This window comes from Phyllobates terribilis, unplaced genomic scaffold (genome assembly GCF_046119375.1).
Source record: "Phyllobates terribilis strain yellow unplaced genomic scaffold, ASM4611937v1 Scaffold_4__5_contigs__length_816908805, whole genome shotgun sequence".
Taxonomy (NCBI): Eukaryota; Metazoa; Chordata; class Amphibia; order Anura; family Dendrobatidae; genus Phyllobates; species Phyllobates terribilis.
In genome coordinates this window covers 800,440,971-800,456,882 of record NW_027362764.1, presented here as the reverse complement: position 1 = coordinate 800,456,882, position 15,912 = coordinate 800,440,971, and the positions used below count along the sequence as shown (strand labels likewise).

The 15,912-nt window shown below is 55.9% G+C and overlaps 1 protein-coding gene across 2 annotated transcripts in view; it reads left to right on the top strand.

Annotated features, from left to right (window-relative positions):
• The first annotated feature begins 572 nt into the window (after positions 1-572).
• Positions 573-15,912, top strand: part of PUF60 (poly(U) binding splicing factor 60) — a 69,882-nt gene continuing 54,542 nt past the window's right edge. Inside the window, exons 1-4 of one of the 2 annotated variants that reach the window (XM_073680035.1) lie at positions 573-725; positions 3,229-3,324; positions 14,202-14,291; positions 14,738-14,788. In XM_073680035.1, the coding sequence (XP_073536136.1) occupies positions 672-725; positions 3,229-3,324; positions 14,202-14,291; positions 14,738-14,788 (291 nt within the window). In that variant the 5' untranslated portion in view covers positions 573-671. The remainder of the gene's footprint in view (positions 726-3,228; positions 3,325-14,201; positions 14,292-14,737; positions 14,789-15,912) is intronic. The other variant, XM_073680037.1, reaches the window with a different exon arrangement.

Below are 15,912 nucleotides of genomic sequence, written 5' to 3'. Positions count from 1 at the left end.
TATATATGTGTACAGTATTATATATATGTGTGTACAGTATTATATATATGTGTACAGTATTATATATATATGTGTGTGTACAGTATTATATATATATGTGTGTACAGTATTATATATATGTGTGTACAGTATTATATATATGTGTACAGTATTATATATATATGTGTGTGTACAGTATTATATATATGTGTGTACAGTATTATATATATGTGTACAGTATTATATATATATATGTGTACAGTATTATATATATGTGTGTACAGTATTATATATATGTGTGTACAGTATTATATATATATGTGTGTGTACAGTATTATATATATATGTGTGTACAGTATTATATATATATGTGTGTACAGTATTATATATGTGTGTACAGTATTATATATATGTGTGTACAGTATTATATATATATGTGTACAGTATTATATATATATGTGTGTACAGTATTATATATATATGTGTACAGTATTATATATATATGTGTGTACAGTATTATCTGTGACTCTGCTTTTGTGTTCTGCGTTTGTATCAGTTATAAATAAAGTTAGAAGAAATTAAAAAAAAAAACAATCACCTCTCGCCCAGTGCATTCTCGCGGGAGCGGCAGACACGTGACTTCCTGCTTCCTTCTCTCGTTCTTCCTCTGTACTGTGGATCTCGCGATACTCATGGATTTGCTGCTACTGAGCCCGGAGCATCGGATGGCGGCTGCGGTTATGTTGGTGAGTCCGAACCGGAGACCTGATGTGTGAGGAAGGCGAAGAGGAGTGAGGGGAGACGGGGGGCGGCGGAGAGGAGAGACGGGGGGCGGCGGAGAGTAGAGACGGGGGGCGGCGGAGAGGAGCGAGGGGAGACGGGGGGCGGCGGAGAGGAGTGAGGGGAGACGGGGGGCGGCGGAGAGGAGAGACGGGGGGCGGCGGAGAGTAGAGACGGGGGGCGGCGGAGAGGAGCGAGGGGAGACGGGGGGCGGCGGAGAGGAGTGAGGGGAGACGGGGGGGCGGCGGAGAGGAGCGAGGAGAGACGGGGGGCGGCGGAGAGGAGAGACGGGGGGCGGCGGAGAGGAGCGAGGGGAGACGGGGGGCGGCGGAGAGGAGAGACGGGGGGCGGCGGAGAGGAGCGAGGGGAGACGGGGGGCGGCGGAGAGGAGAGACGGGGGGCGGCGGAGAGGAGCGAGGGGAGACGGGGGGGCGGCGGAGAGGAGCGAGGAGAGACGGGGGGCGGCGGAGAGGAGCGAGGGGAGACGGGGGGCGCGGCGGAGAGGAGCGAGGGGAGACGGGGGGCGGCGGAGAGGAGCGAGGAGAGACGGGGGGCGGCGGAGAGGAGCGAGGAGAGACGGGGGGCGGCGGAGAGGAGCGAGGAGAGACGGGGGGCGGCGGAGAGGAGCGAGGGGAGACGGGGGGGCGGCGGTGAGGAGCGAGGGGAGACGGGGGGCGCGGCGGAGAGGAGCGAGGGGAGACGGGGGGTGGCGGAGAGAAGCGAGGGGAGACGGGCGGCGGAGAGAAGCGAGGGGAGACGGGCGGCGGAGAGAAGCGAGGAGAGACGGGGGGCGGCGGAGAGGAGCGAGGAGAGACGGGGAGGCGGCGGAGAGGAGCGAGGGGAGACGGGGGGTGGCGGAGAGAAGCGAGGGGAGACGGGCGGCGGAGAGAAGCGAGGAGAGACGGGGGGCGGCGGAGAGGAGCGAGGAGAGACGGGGGGGCGGCGGAGAGGAGCGAGGGGAGACGGGGGGTGGCGGAGAGAAGCGAGGGGAGACGGGGGGCGGCGGAGAGAAGCGAGGAGAGACGGGGGGGCGGCGGAGAGGAGCGAGGGGAGACGGGGGGGCGGCGGAGAGGAGCGAGGAGAGACGGGGGGGCGGCGGAGAGGAGCGAGGAGAGACGGGGGGGCGGCGGTGAGGAGCGAGGGGAGACGGGTGGCGGCTTAGAGGAGCGAGGAGAGACGGGGGGCGGCGGAGAGGAGCGAGGGGAGACGGGGGGCGCGGCGGAGAGGAGCGAGGGGAGACGGGCGCGGCGGAGAGGAGCGAGGGGAGACGGGGGGCGCGGCGGAGAGGAGCGAGGGGAGACGGTGGGGGCGGCGGAGAGGAGCGAGGGGAGACGGGGGGGCGGCGGAGAGGAGCGAGGGGAGACGGGGGGGCGGCGGAGAGGAGCGAGGGGAGACGGGGGGGCGGCGGAGAGGAGCGAGGGGAGACGGGGGGGCGGCGGAGAGGAGCGAGGGGAGACGGGGGGCGGCGGAGAGGAGCGAGGGGAGACGGGGGGTGGCGGAGAGAAGCGAGGGGAGACGGGCGGCGGAGAGAAGCGAGGAGAGACGGGGGGCGGCGGAGAGGAGCGAGGAGAGACGGGGGGGCGGCGGAGAGGAGCGAGGGGAGACGGGGGGTGGCGGAGAGAAGCGAGGGGAGACGGGGGGCGGCGGAGAGAAGCGAGGAGAGACGGGGGGGCGGCGGAGAGGAGCGAGGGGAGACGGGGGGGCGGCGGAGAGGAGCGAGGAGAGACGGGGGGCGGCGGAGAGGAGCGAGGAGAGACGGGGGGGCGGCGGTGAGGAGCGAGGGGAGACGGGTGGCGGCTTAGAGGAGCGAGGAGAGACGGGGGGCGGCGGAGAGGAGCGAGGGGAGACGGGGGGCGCGGCGGAGAGGAGCGAGGGGAGACGGGCGCGGCGGAGAGGAGCGAGGGGAGACGGGGGGGCGCGGCGGAGAGGAGCGAGGGGAGACGGTGGGGGCGGCGGAGAGAAGCGAGGGGGGGCGGCGGAGAGGAGCGAGGGGGGGCGGCGGAGAGGAGCGAGGGGAGACGGGGGGGGCAGCGGAGAGGAGCGAGGGGAGACGGGGGGGCGGCGGAGAGGAGCGAGGGGAGACGGGGGGGCGGCGGAGAGGAGCGAGGGGAGACGGGGGGGCGGCGGAGAGGAGCGAGGGAGACGGGGGGGCGGCGGAGAGGAGCGAGGGGAGACTGGGGGGGCGGCGGAGAGGGGAGACGGTGGGCGGCGGAGAGGAGCGAGGGGAGACGGGAGGCGGCGGAGACGAGCGAGGGGAGACTGGGGGGGCTGCTTAGAGGAGCAGGGGTAAACGGGGGGGGGTGCGGCGGAGGGGAGACGGGGGGGCTGCAGAGAGGAGTGGGGGTAGACGGGGTGGCGTAGAATTTCCGTCTGTCCGGCCGCGCTGTCGCCGGCGGCTCTTGCTGTGGTCTGCCGTCCGGCGTTTCTTGTGTAGACAGAATTTCTAAGGTGTCTCTTCCTTCCTTACAGGGCGGTGACACCATTAAATTGGATAATGGACAGAGCACCTCGTCTAAGCTTGGGCTTCCCCCTCTCACCCCAGAGCAGCAGGAGGCGTTGCAGAAGGTAAGCTCCCCCTACCCTTGTAGGAAAGACATGAAGCCCCCGCACACTGCTGCTGTATCCCTCTGCTCACTGAGAGTGTCGCCCCCTGCTGGGTCTTCTGTCTGGGAGCGCTGGATGCTTTGTGCTGTCTTTACTGGTTTCTGGAGCTGCTGATAACTTTCTACTTTGTGGAGTTTTCTGGAAAAATAATAATAATAAAAAAAAATAATGTTTGTGTCTGCGTCTCCTGTCACCTCGCTGATGTGTGGTGCGGGATGAGGGCAACGCCATTTGTTAAGGTTTTTGTTTGTCCCTTTCCCCTCATCCACCAGAGAAGTTCAGTTGTCAGATAACCGTCTCCTGTGACTATTGTGAGTGGTCTCTGATATCTCCTCCCGTGCACCTCTGGTCGGCTCTGCTGCTCCACATATGTGGGATGGGCCAATGCAGATGGTGGTCGTGTGGTGTCTGTCCCGTGGCACAACGGAGGGCAGCAGCTTCAGTGACTACACATGGTGGTTGTTGCCAGTGGTCACCAGCCTGTGCCGTGCGTCCGTCTGCGTTTTTCTGAATTTCCGCTTGTTAGTGTGTGGCGACTGGGGGTCTCAGGGAGACGCGGTTACTGGGGGGGAGGCCCCTAGGCAAGACGCGGCGACTGAAGGGGAGGCCCCTCGGGGAGACGCGGCGACTGGGGCGGAGGCCCCTCGGGGAGACCTGGGGGGGGGGGGGGGGGCCTCCTGTTTTGTGAGTCAACAAGCCACAGGGCCCACACAATGGTTAATCAACATTTTGGCAAACATTCATTGTTCTTACCCTGAGTCACTGTCCCTCTTGACACATACAGTACAGACCAAAAGTTTGGACACACCTCATTTAAAGATTTTTCTGTATTTTCATGACTATGAAAATTGTACATTCACACTGAAGGCATCAAAACTATGAATTACCACATGTGGAATTATATACTTAACAAAAAAGTGTGAAACAACTGAAAATATGTCTTATATTCTAGGTTCTTCACAGTAACCACCTTTTGCTTTGATGACTGCTTTGCACACTCTCGGCATTCTCTTGATGAGCTTCAGGAGGTAGTCACCGGAAGTGGTCTTCCAACAATCTTGAAGGAGTTCCCAGAGATGCTTAGCACTTGTTGGCCCTTTTGCCTTCACTCTGCGGTCCAGCTCACCCCAAACCATCTCGATTGGGTTCAGGTCTGGTGACTGTGGAGGCCAGGTCATCTGGCGTAGCCCCCCATCACTCTCCTTCTTGGTCAAATAGCCCTTACACAGCCTGGAGGTGTTTGGGGTCATTGTCCTGTTGAAAAATAAATGATGGTCCAACTAAACGCAAACCGGATGGAATAGCATGCCGCTGCAAGATGCTGTGGTAGCCATGCTGGTTCAGTATGCCTTCAATTTTGAATAAATCCCCAACAGTGTCACCAGCAAAGCCCCCCACACCATCACACCTCCTCCTCCATGCTTCACGGTGGGAACCAGGCATGTAGAGTCCATCCGTTCACCTTTTCTGCGTCGCACAAGGACACGGTGGTTGGAACCAAAGATCTCAAATTTGGACTCATCAGACCAAAGCACAGATTTCCACTGGTCTAATGTCCATTCCTTGTGTTCTTTAGCCCAAACAAGTCTCTTCTGCTTGTTGCCTGTCCTTAGCAGTGGTTTCCTAGCAGCTATTTTACCATGAAGGCCGGCTGCACAAAGTCTCCTCTTAACAGTTGTTGTAGAGATGTGTCTGCTGCTAGAACTCTGTGTGGCATTGACCTGGTCTCTAATCTGAGCTGCTGTTAACCTGCGATTTCTGAGGCTGGTGACTCGGATAAACTTATCCTCAGAAGCAGAGGTGACTCTTGGTCTTCCTTTCTTGGGGCAGTCCTCATGTGAACCAGTTTCTTTGTAGCGCTTGATGGTTTTTGCAACTGCACTTGGGGACACTTTCAAAGTTTTCCCAATTTTTCGCACTGACTGACCTTCATTTCTTAAAGTAATGATGGCCACTCGTTTTTCTTTACTTAGCTGCTTTTTTCTTGCCGTAACACAAATTCTAACAGTCTATTCAGTAGGACTATCAGCTGTGTATCCACCAGAGTTCTGCACAACACAACTGATGGTCCCAACCCCATTTATAAAGCAAGAAATCCCACTTATTAAACCTGACAGGGCACACCTGTGAAGTGAAGACCATTTCCGGTGACTACCTCTTGAAGCTCATCAAGAGAATGCCAAGAGTGTGCAAAGCCGTCATCAAAGCAAAAGGTGGCTACTGTGAAGACCCTAGAATATAAGACATATTTTGAGTTGTTTCACACTTTTTTGTTAAGTATATAATTCCACATGTGGTAATTCATAGTTTTGATGCCTTCAGTGTGAATGTACAATTCTCATAGTCATGAAAATACAGAAAAATCTTTAAATGAGAAGGTGTGTCAAACTTTTGGTCTGTAATGTACATTGTAAAGTCATCACATACACTATTGTGTATTTCTTTTGGCTTAATAAATCTAGCTGTCTGGCTAATTAAGATGAGAAGCTGTGTCGTCACACATCTATGAAGTAAAGTTTGGGGCTCTTCTCTCACTTTCCCTTTTTGATGTATGGCGGGATCCTGACCCTCCCAGTGGCAGATCTTGGCCTTGTGGTGGATTCTTCCTGCTCCGCGCTGAATACACATGCTCGCTCACATAAGATTAGTGTACATGTGTAAAAGGAGCGTGAGGAGGAGTAGCTGTGGGCTGCCGCCGGCATGTGGCCGGGGGAGGAATCGCTGGGTGGTCACCTGCCGGCAGATCACCCCTCTTCCCTCAGAGATGATCATACAGGTGAGGAGGAGCATGCATGGCTTATGGAAAGGAGACTGCGGTGTCAGAGCCGGCTGTGCGTGCCAACGGTCGGCCTCGCTGCAGCGTTTATGGCCGCACTGTTACACGTATGACCACACGCCGTCCTACAGTCAGCACTGTGATAATCATGCTGTGCAGATCAGGGGCAACGGTGCCTACATGAGGGTCTTGACTTTACTGCGGTTTTGTGATGCCATAACTGTGATGACCCGGGGTCTTAGACACCACAGTGAGGGTAAAACAGTGCGGCAATACTTTATGGAACCACAAAGCGGACAGTAAACACACAGAACAGTCCCAGCAAATACCCAAGATGGTGCAACATTACACAGTCTCACCCTTCCTAATCCGCCCGCCGGGGATAGAACAGCTGCAACTTTGGAGACTTACAGGGCCGACTACCTCAACCAGTGGCCTCCCGCTTCTGGTGGGCCCCCACAGAGAGGAGGTAGCTGCAAGCTTAGGAAGCTAGCAGTCTATCGTGGTACAAGACTAGGAGACTCGAGGGTCCCACCCTGACCTCTCCGAGAGTTTCTATGGGGCCAGATGACTGGCTGGTCCCAATCTGGCTTCTCCGAAGGTCTCCATAGGTTCCGGGCGACCGGAGTGTCCTTCCTGGCAACCCCAAACAACATATCCATGGGGCCAGGTGACTTCATCGTCCCAACCTGGTCTCCCCAAATGCATCCATGTCTCTCTGATGGTCAGTGGAGCAGATCCGGACATTTCCAGTCGGGGCCATATATCCTTAGGCTGGAATCATGCAGAATCCAAAGCTGTGCCTCTTTGGATAAAGCCATGCTACCAAGCTGATGGTCTGAAGAGAGTCTGAACCTTGACTCTCCCTGTAATGTCTATTTCTAATTTCTGTCCCAAGTCTCTCTGCTACAGAAGCATATCTCCTTTTTAAGTCCACATCCACGGTTGGGGGGGAAAGGGAAGGTCTCATTGAGCATTTAATGAATTTGCTTAGTTTGTCCTCCTGTCTTGTGAGTCAATAAGCCACATGGTCCATAAAGGTTAATCAACATAATTAGCAAACATTCATTGTTCCACAGAGCAATAGAAGTCAACACAATGATAATAGTGTATTTCTCTTGGATTAACAAATCTAAACGTCTGGCTGATAAAGAGTTTAAGCTGAATCGTCACAGTCATCATTACAGAGTAAACCTATTTCATGTTTCACCAATAAAGAAACAAAAGTGCCCCCCGCCCCATCTGTGCCCCACGGACCTCCTGCATCCCCCCCATCTATCATTACTGTTCAAGCTTCATGTGTCACCGCTTGTATGCGATGGTGGTAACGGTCCCTTCCAATGCCCCCGCAAGAGAGGCCGCTGCCACTGGGTCTCACCCATGTGGAGGGTGGGCTCAGGAGAAATGGTGACTGACAAACAGTCATGAAAAAAAACTAAGTACACCCTCTTTGATTTTTATGGTTTTGCGGTCTTAAAATCTGTTAAATCCATGTTACACCGTGCCCTTTTTTATGGACCAAAAACCTAGGCCAAAATGTTAAAGCAGCATGTGATAAATTAAGTACACCCCATGAATCAGTAACGTATTAGAAACAGGTCTAGCAGCCCCGCAGAGCCTCCATGTGTGCCGTGCGAGCCCCGCAGAGCCTCCATGTGTGCCGTGCGAGCCCCGCAGAGCCTCCATGTGTGCCGTGCGAGCCGTGCGAGCCCCGCAGAGCCTCCATGTGTGCCGTGCGAGCCCCACAGAGCCTCCATGTGTGCCGTGCGAGCCCCGCAGAGCCTCCATGTGTGCCGTGCGAGCCCCGCAGAGCCTCCATGTGTGCCGTGCGAGCCCCGCAGAGCCTCCATGTGTGCCGTGCGAGCCCCGCAGAGCCTCCATGTGTGCCGTGCGAGCCCCGCAGAGCCTCCATGTGTGCCGTGGCATGTAAAAGTTTGGGCACCTCTGGTCAAAATTCCTGTTGTTGTGAATAGTTAAAGGGAATCTGTCCCCCCTGGGACCTATCTGACCTCTACTATGGGCGTACAGGTGACAGAAATGTGACTCTACACTCACCTGTACGGCCCATATTACAGGTCTGATTGCAGAGAAATCTCTTTTTGTAAACTCCCTTTTGCACAGGCTTGGCATCCGGGGGACACCATGAAATCCCCGCATATCTGTTTATTTTTCCCCGAAATCCCCGCCTCTCTGCTCAGTCACCATATTCCCCCTCCCCTGCACAGGGTCCTGTGACTGCACTGTGCTCCCTGACTTCCGGGCATGCGCAGAGCGCCGCTCACATAGAGCTCACATAGCGCGCGCTTTGCTCCCTCCCGGCCCCGTCTCTGTGCTCTGCACCGCAGGTTTCTATTGTTCAGGAGTCGGGAAGTGACAGTGACTCCCCGGCGCCTGCGCAATAGATTCCTGCGGCGCAGAGCACAGAGACGGGGCCGGGATGAAATAAAGCGCGCGCTATGTGAGCTCTATGTGAGCGGCGCTCTGCGCATGCCCGGAGGTCAGGGAGCACAGTGCATGGTAACGAAGCTCATAGGCGGGGATTTCTTGGCGTCTGGGGGACGCCACACCTGTGCAAAACGGAGTTTATAAAAACAGATTTCTCTGCAATTAAACCTCTACTCTGGGCCACTTATCTATACCCTGTACGCCCATAGTCTGATATCTCCCAGGGGGGACACATTCCATTAAGCAAGTTGAAGATGAAATGATCTAAAGGGCCGAAAGTTACAGATCACACATTTCCTTATATATATTTTCATCTTTTACATTTTAAAAATTACAAAAAGGAAAATGGGCCGATACAAAAGTTTGTGCCCCCGGCATGGTCAGTACCTAGTAGCGCCCCCTGCATGGTCAGTACCTAGTAGCGCCCCCTTTTGCAGTATCACAGCTTGTAAACACTTTTTGCAGCCAGACAAGAGTCTTTCCGTTCTTGTTTGAGGGATTTTCCTCCGTTCTTGCTTGGAGAATTCCTCCAGATCTGTGAGATTCCTGGGGCGTCTTGCCTCCTCTGCTATTTTGAGGTCACAGATTTTCAATGATGTTCAGATCAGGGGACTGTGAGGGTCATTGTAAAACCTTCAGCTTGCTCCTTCTGAGGTCGTCTATTGTGGATTGTGACGTGTGTTTAGGATCATTCTCCATGTGTAGAATCATCCTCTTCAGCTTCAGCTTTTTTACAGATGGTGTTATGTTTGCATCAAGAATTTGTTGAAATTTCATTGAATCCATTCTTCCCTCTACCCGTGAAATGTTCCCTGAGCCATTGGCTGCAACACAACCCCAGAGCATGATTGATCCTCCCCCATGCTTAATGGTTGGCAGGATGTTCTTTTCCTGTAATCCTGTGCCCTTTTTTCTCCACACATACCTGTGATCATTGTGGCCACAGAGGTCTATGTTACCTCATTGGTCCACAGGACTTGATATAAAATGCATCCGGCTTGTTTAGATTTTCTTTTGCACTTCTGAGGCTGAATTTTATGGTGAGGACTCAGGAGAGGTTTTCTTCTTCTTCTTCCATGAAGGCCATATTTGTGCAGGTGTCTCTGAGCAGTAGAACAATGGAACACAACTCCAGAGTCTGATAAATCTTTCTGAAGGTCTTTTGCAGTCAAGCGGGGGTTCTGATCTGTCTCTCTGGCAATCCTATTAGCATAACTCACTGATATTTTGCTTGGTCTTCCAGACCTTATCTTGACCTCCACTGGTCCTGGTAACTGCCATTTCTTAATCGCATTTCTAACTGAGGAAAGGGCAACTTGGAAACGCTCTGCCATCTTCTTGTATCGTCTCCTGCTTTGTGGCCCCCACCGTTCTCCGAGCTCGGCAGATGCTTAGAAGACCCCATGGCTGCTGTCTGGTGGCACAAGGTTAGAGGGGGGTTTATAAAGCTGGACATCTGCATCCCCGGCCCTTCCTAACGATGATGGTGAGCAAGCCATAACCCCAACAGGCTAATTAAGGTTTGAAAGGGTGCCTAAACTTTTGCATCGGCCCATTTTCCTTTTTGTAATTTTTAAAATGTAAAAGATGAAAATATATATAAGGAAATGTGTCATCTGTAACTTTCGGCCTTTTAGATCATTTCATCTTCAACTTGCTTCACTGTTCAATAACAGTAATTTTGACCAGGGGCGCAGAAACTTTTACATGTCACTGTATACATACAACGATGACATGCACATGAAATAAACCACCGCGCCGTATCCTGTCCTCGCTCCCGCTTGCCCGGCGCTCTTCTGCGCTGATTCTCGGCGTTTGCTGTCTCACGTTCTGATTGGTGGAGGACGGCGCCGGCGGCCCCTCATCCACCAGTGTATTCACCTCCTGAGGATGTGGCGGCCTCATGGTGCGTCTCGTGGGCCACGTGGGCTGTCATCGGCCCCCCGGCTGCCCCAGTCTGCGGGCCGCAGCTTGCCCGGGTCTGCTCTCCGGCATTGTGTTTATAGACGTCTGAATGCAGCAGACGGCACAGACCTCTGCTTTTCTGGAGGGGCTCGCACTCGCTGATGAGCGGCTAGCTGTGTTATGTCCTGGTGCGTATTACCATGGAATTCACAGAGGGTGTACTAAGTTTTCCTCATGATTGTATGTGATGTTTATGGCAGTTTTGTGATGTCCGGAGAGGAGCGGTCACGGTCGTCGTCGTCTCCTCCTCTTCCTCTCCTGTATAATGGCGTTGTATCTTTCAGATGCTGCGGGGGCTTCAGTCCTGCCGGTATTGGGGGCGGTCAGACACCGTAAGATCAGGACTCTGCTAGAGGAGACAGATTGGGTGGATATTGGTCTGATTGGGTAGAAATTGGTCAGAAATCTGTTATGTGAAAAGGAAAGTTACGGTAAAGTGCACATGTGATGAAACCGGCTTCAGGGCCAAGGCGGTGACTGCCAGCTTTACCCTCGCTATGACCATGGTATAACCGGCCGCCACTATTATTCAGGTCACTGATTCCCAGTCCGGACTGTTAATAGTTTGTATTAATAATCAATCCATCTGATAAATGACTGATCAGCCGTATGATTGCCGACCTCCTCCCGTCACCGCATGGATATAGGTCTACACTGCTGACTCAATACTACGCCTGATATAAAGCTCCAAATCCCCTAAGTGGACTGTGATTTACAGGATCACATGCCAGCTCTCTGCCTCCACCACCGGGGGGAGCTCTCTGCCTCCACCACCGGGGGGCGCTCCCTGCCTCCTCCCGTCACCGCATGGTTATAGGTCTACACTGCTGACTCAATACTACGCCTGATATAAAGCTCCAAATCCCCTAAGTGGACTGTGATTTACAGGATCACATGCCAGCTCTCTGCCTCCACCACCGGGGGGCGCTCCCTGCCTCCACCCGCCACCGGGGGGGGCGCTCCCTGCCTCCACCCGCCACCGGGGGGGGCGCTCCCTGCCTCCACCCGCCACCGGGGGGGGCGCTCCCTGCCTCCACCCGCCACCGGGGGGGGCGCTCCCTGCCTCCACCCACCACCGGGGGGGGGGGGCGCTCCCTGCCTCCACCACCGGGGGGGGGGGGCGCTCCCTGCCTCCACCACCGGGGGGGGGGGGCGCTCCCTGCCTCCACCACCGGGGGGGGGGGGGGGCGCTCCCTGCCTCCACCACCGGGGGGGGGGCGCTCCCTGCCTCCACCACCGGGGGGGGGGGCGCTCCCTGCCTCCACCACCGGGGGGGGGGGCGCTCCCTGTCTCCACCCGCAACCGGGGGGGGGGGGGGCGCTCCCTGCCTCCACCCGCAACCGGGGGGGGCGCTCCCTGCCTCCACCACGGGGGGGGCGCTCCCTGCCTCCACCACGGGGGGGGCGCTCCCTGCCTCCACCACGGGGGGGGGCGCTCCCTGCCTCCACCACGGGGGGGGGGGGCGCTCCCTGCCTCCACCACGGGGGGGGGGCGCTCCCTGCCTCCACCACGGGGGGGGGCGCTCCCTGCCTCCACCACGGGGGGGGCGCTCCCTGCCTCCACCACGGGGGGGGCGCTCCCTGCCTCCACCACGGGGGGGGCGCTCCCTGCCTCCACCACGGGGGGCGCTCCCTGCCTCCACCACGGGGGGCGCTCCCTGCCTCCACCCGCCGCCGGGGGGAGCTCCCTGCCTCCACCCGTCACCGCATGGTTATAGGTCTACACTGCTGACTCAATACTACGCCTGATATAAAGCTCCAAATCCCCTAAGTGGACGGTGATTTACAGGATCACATGCCAGCTCCCTGCCTCCACCACCGGGGGGCGCTCCCTGCCTCCACCCGCCACCGGGGGGGGGGGGGGGGCGCTCCCTGCCTCCACCCGCCACCGGGGGGGGGGCGCTCCCTGCCTCCACCCGCCACCGGGGGGGGGGTGCTCCCTGCCTCCACCCGCCATCGGGGGGGGCGCTCCCTGCCTCCACCCGCCACCGGGGGGGCGCTCCCCGCCCTATTGTTGACCAGAGTATCTGTATACAGGGAGCTCCCCCTAGTGGTGGCTGCAGACAGAATCTTATCATGTATCTCTGTATACAGGGAGCTCCCCCTAGTGGTGGCTGCAGACAGAATCTTATCATGTATCTCTGTATACAGGGAGCTCCTCCTAGTGGTGGCTGCAGACAGGATCTTATCATGTATCTCTGTATACAGGGAGCTCCCCCTAGTGGTGGCTGCAGACAGGATCTTATCATGTATCTCTGTGTACAGGGAGCTCCCCCTAGTGGTGGCTGCAGACAGGATCTTATCATGTATGTCTGTGTACAGGGAGCTCCCCCTAGTGGTGGCTGCAGACAGATTCTTATCATGTATGTCTGTATACAGGGAGCTCCCCCTAGTGGTGGCTGCAGACAGGATCTTATCATGTATCTCTGTATACAGGGAGCTCCTCCTAGTGGTGACTGCAGACAGAATCTTATCATGTATCTCTGTATACAGGGAGCTCCCCCTAGTGGTGACTGCAGACAGGACCTTATCATGTATCTCTGTATACAGGGAGCTCCCCCTAGTGGTGACTGCAGACAGGATCCTATCATGTATATCTGTATACAGGGAGCTCCCCCTAGTGGTGGCTGCAGACAGGATCTTATCATGTATCTCTGTATACAGGGAGCTCCCTCTAGTGGTGGCTGCAGACAGGATCTTATCATGTATCTCTGTATACAGGGAGCTCCCCCTAGTGGTGGCTGCAGACAGGATCTTATCATGTATCTCTGTATACAGGGAGCTCCCCCTAGTGGTGGCTGCAGACAGAATCTTATCATGTATCTCTGTATACAGGGAGTTCCCCCTAGTGGTGGATGCAGACAGTACCTTATCATGTATCTCTGTATACAGGGAGCTCCCCCTAGTGGTGGATGCAGACAGAATCTTATCATGTATCTCTGTATACTGGGTGCTCCCCCTAGTGGTGGCTGCAGACAGGATCTTATCATGTATCTCTGTATACAGGGAGCTCCCCCTAGTGGTGGCTGCAGATAGAATGTTATCCTGTATCTCTCTATATAGGAGCTCCCCCTAGTGGCCGGCATGTTCTCTTCTTAGTGCATTTCTGTTCTGGGGGTTTGGAGGGTTGCATCACACAGTGTTTCTATGGTCAGCGCAGAGCGTTGAGCGCTTCCCCTGTGTATATGGCTGGCGGTACTTCCAGGTGACTCTCCGGGGGTGGAAGGTGTAGTACTTGATGCCGGGGCTTGCTGTCTCTCTGGTGGCGTTTGTTGGTTTCGGTCTGTGGTGGGAAGCGGCCAGGCCTCCGTCTGTTCTTGCTTCTGTAGGTACGTACCCCCGACCATCATGTCAGAATCATAATTGGTTCATTGTCACTAAAACCAGCGCCAGAACCTCCTTGGGCTTCTCCCGCTTCTATTTTATAGAGCTCCCCCCAGTGCTGGAAGACCACCGAGAGTGGGACAGGTGACCCTCCTGGCCCAAGTCCTAGAGAGGTAAGGTGAGGGCGCCCTGTAGGGCGACTCTGGACCGAAGCTGCCGGACGTGGAGACGTGTCGCCAGCCCTGGTGCCCCCTCTGAAGTCTTGACCCCTTGTGCTTACAGCTGCCCGTTTCGCCCTCTTCTCATGTTTCTTTATGGCTTCTTCATAGGCGAAGAAATACGCGATGGAGCAAAGTATCAAGAGCGTGTTGGTGAAGCAAACCATCGCCCACCAGCACCAGCAGCTCACCAACCTCCAGGTAGGTGGCGTCCTCTCGCCCAGCATCTTCTGGCCTCCTGGACTCGGGGCGCACACCGCCGCGGCGCTGCTTACCCTCCTGCCTTTTATTTCCTCCCTTTCTTTATAAGTTTATCGTGATGTGGATTATTTTTGAGAGTGAAGTGCTATAACTCCGAGAGGTCCTCTCCCCTCCCCCCGATGGGTGAATACCATGGCCACCTCTAGACTATTGTATGTGGATTGTTTTCCTCCCACGGCTGTATGCCCACCAGCCCCGGACCCTCCAGCCCCAATTGAAGTGTTTTTGTCACCTACTAGTCGCCAATAAGCCCCTCTCGGAGGAAAACGCAGAGCCCCCCATTGTTTCTACAGGTTCCCTGTTACTTGTGTCTACTTGAATCTAGAGCAGAGGCCGGAGTGCGGCGGAGCGGCAGCGGACTGAACTCTGTCTTTACTGTCTTTCAGATGGCAGCAGTGACAATGAGCTTTGGAGATCCACTCTCACCTTTACAATCGGTCAATAGAAATATTCACTTCTTCTGGGGCACCATCCTGTGTGGTGGGAGGCGGGGGGCTGGTGTGTGGACCTGAGGAGGAGGGAGGAGGGGGCTTTGGTGTAACAACCTGTCACGAGGGCATTAGAAATGTACCCAAGGTGGAAGGTAAGGGGTCACCACGTCACGGTGGGGTCACCACGTCACGGTGCCGTCACTGCAGATGTAGGAGAGAAGAGGCGCACGGCAGCGGGAATCACGCACAGCTTCCATTGCACCTCATAAGTGTCCGTCTATAAGAAGGGGGTCGCACATTCATCTGGTCAGGTCGCCATAGAGCGGGGCGACAAGGGGGGAGGGGACCTGCACCCTTATATTCAGTGCTGTGCAGAAGTCTCAGGCCGCTGCAGCGGAGTCAGGAGCTCCAGACACAGAAGTGTTAATAGATTATCAATGAGCAAAATCCGAGCAATGACGAGAAATGTAAATAATCAGCATCTGTGACCGCCCGTCACCTCCATCATCAGTATCTGGTGATCGCCCATCACCTCCATCATCAGTTTCTGGTGACTGCCCATCACCTCCGTCGTCAGTATCTGGTGACCGCCCATCCCCTCCATCATCAGTATCTGGTGACCGCCCATCCCCTCCATCATCAGTATCTGGTGACCGCCCATCCCCTCCATCATCAGTATCTGGTGGCCGCCCGTCACCTCCATCATCAGTATCTGGTGACCGCCCGTCCCCTCCGTCGTCAGTATCTGGTGACTGCCTGTCGCTTCCATCATCAGTCTGACTAGATACTGACGATGGAGGCGGCGGGCGGCCACCAGATAATGACGACGGAGGCGGCGGGCGGCCACCAGATACTGACGACGGAGGCGGCGGGCTGCCACCAGATACTGATGATGGAGGTGACGGGCTGCCACCAGATACTGATGATGGAGGTGACGGGCGGCCACCGGATACTGATGATGGAGATGACGGGCGGCCACCGGATACTGATGATGGAGATGACGGGCGGCCACCAGATACTGATGATGGAGGTGACGGGCGGCCACCAGATACTGATGATGGAGGTGACGGGCGGTCACCAGATACTGACGACGGAGGCGGCGGGCGGCCACCACCTACTGGCGGCGGGCG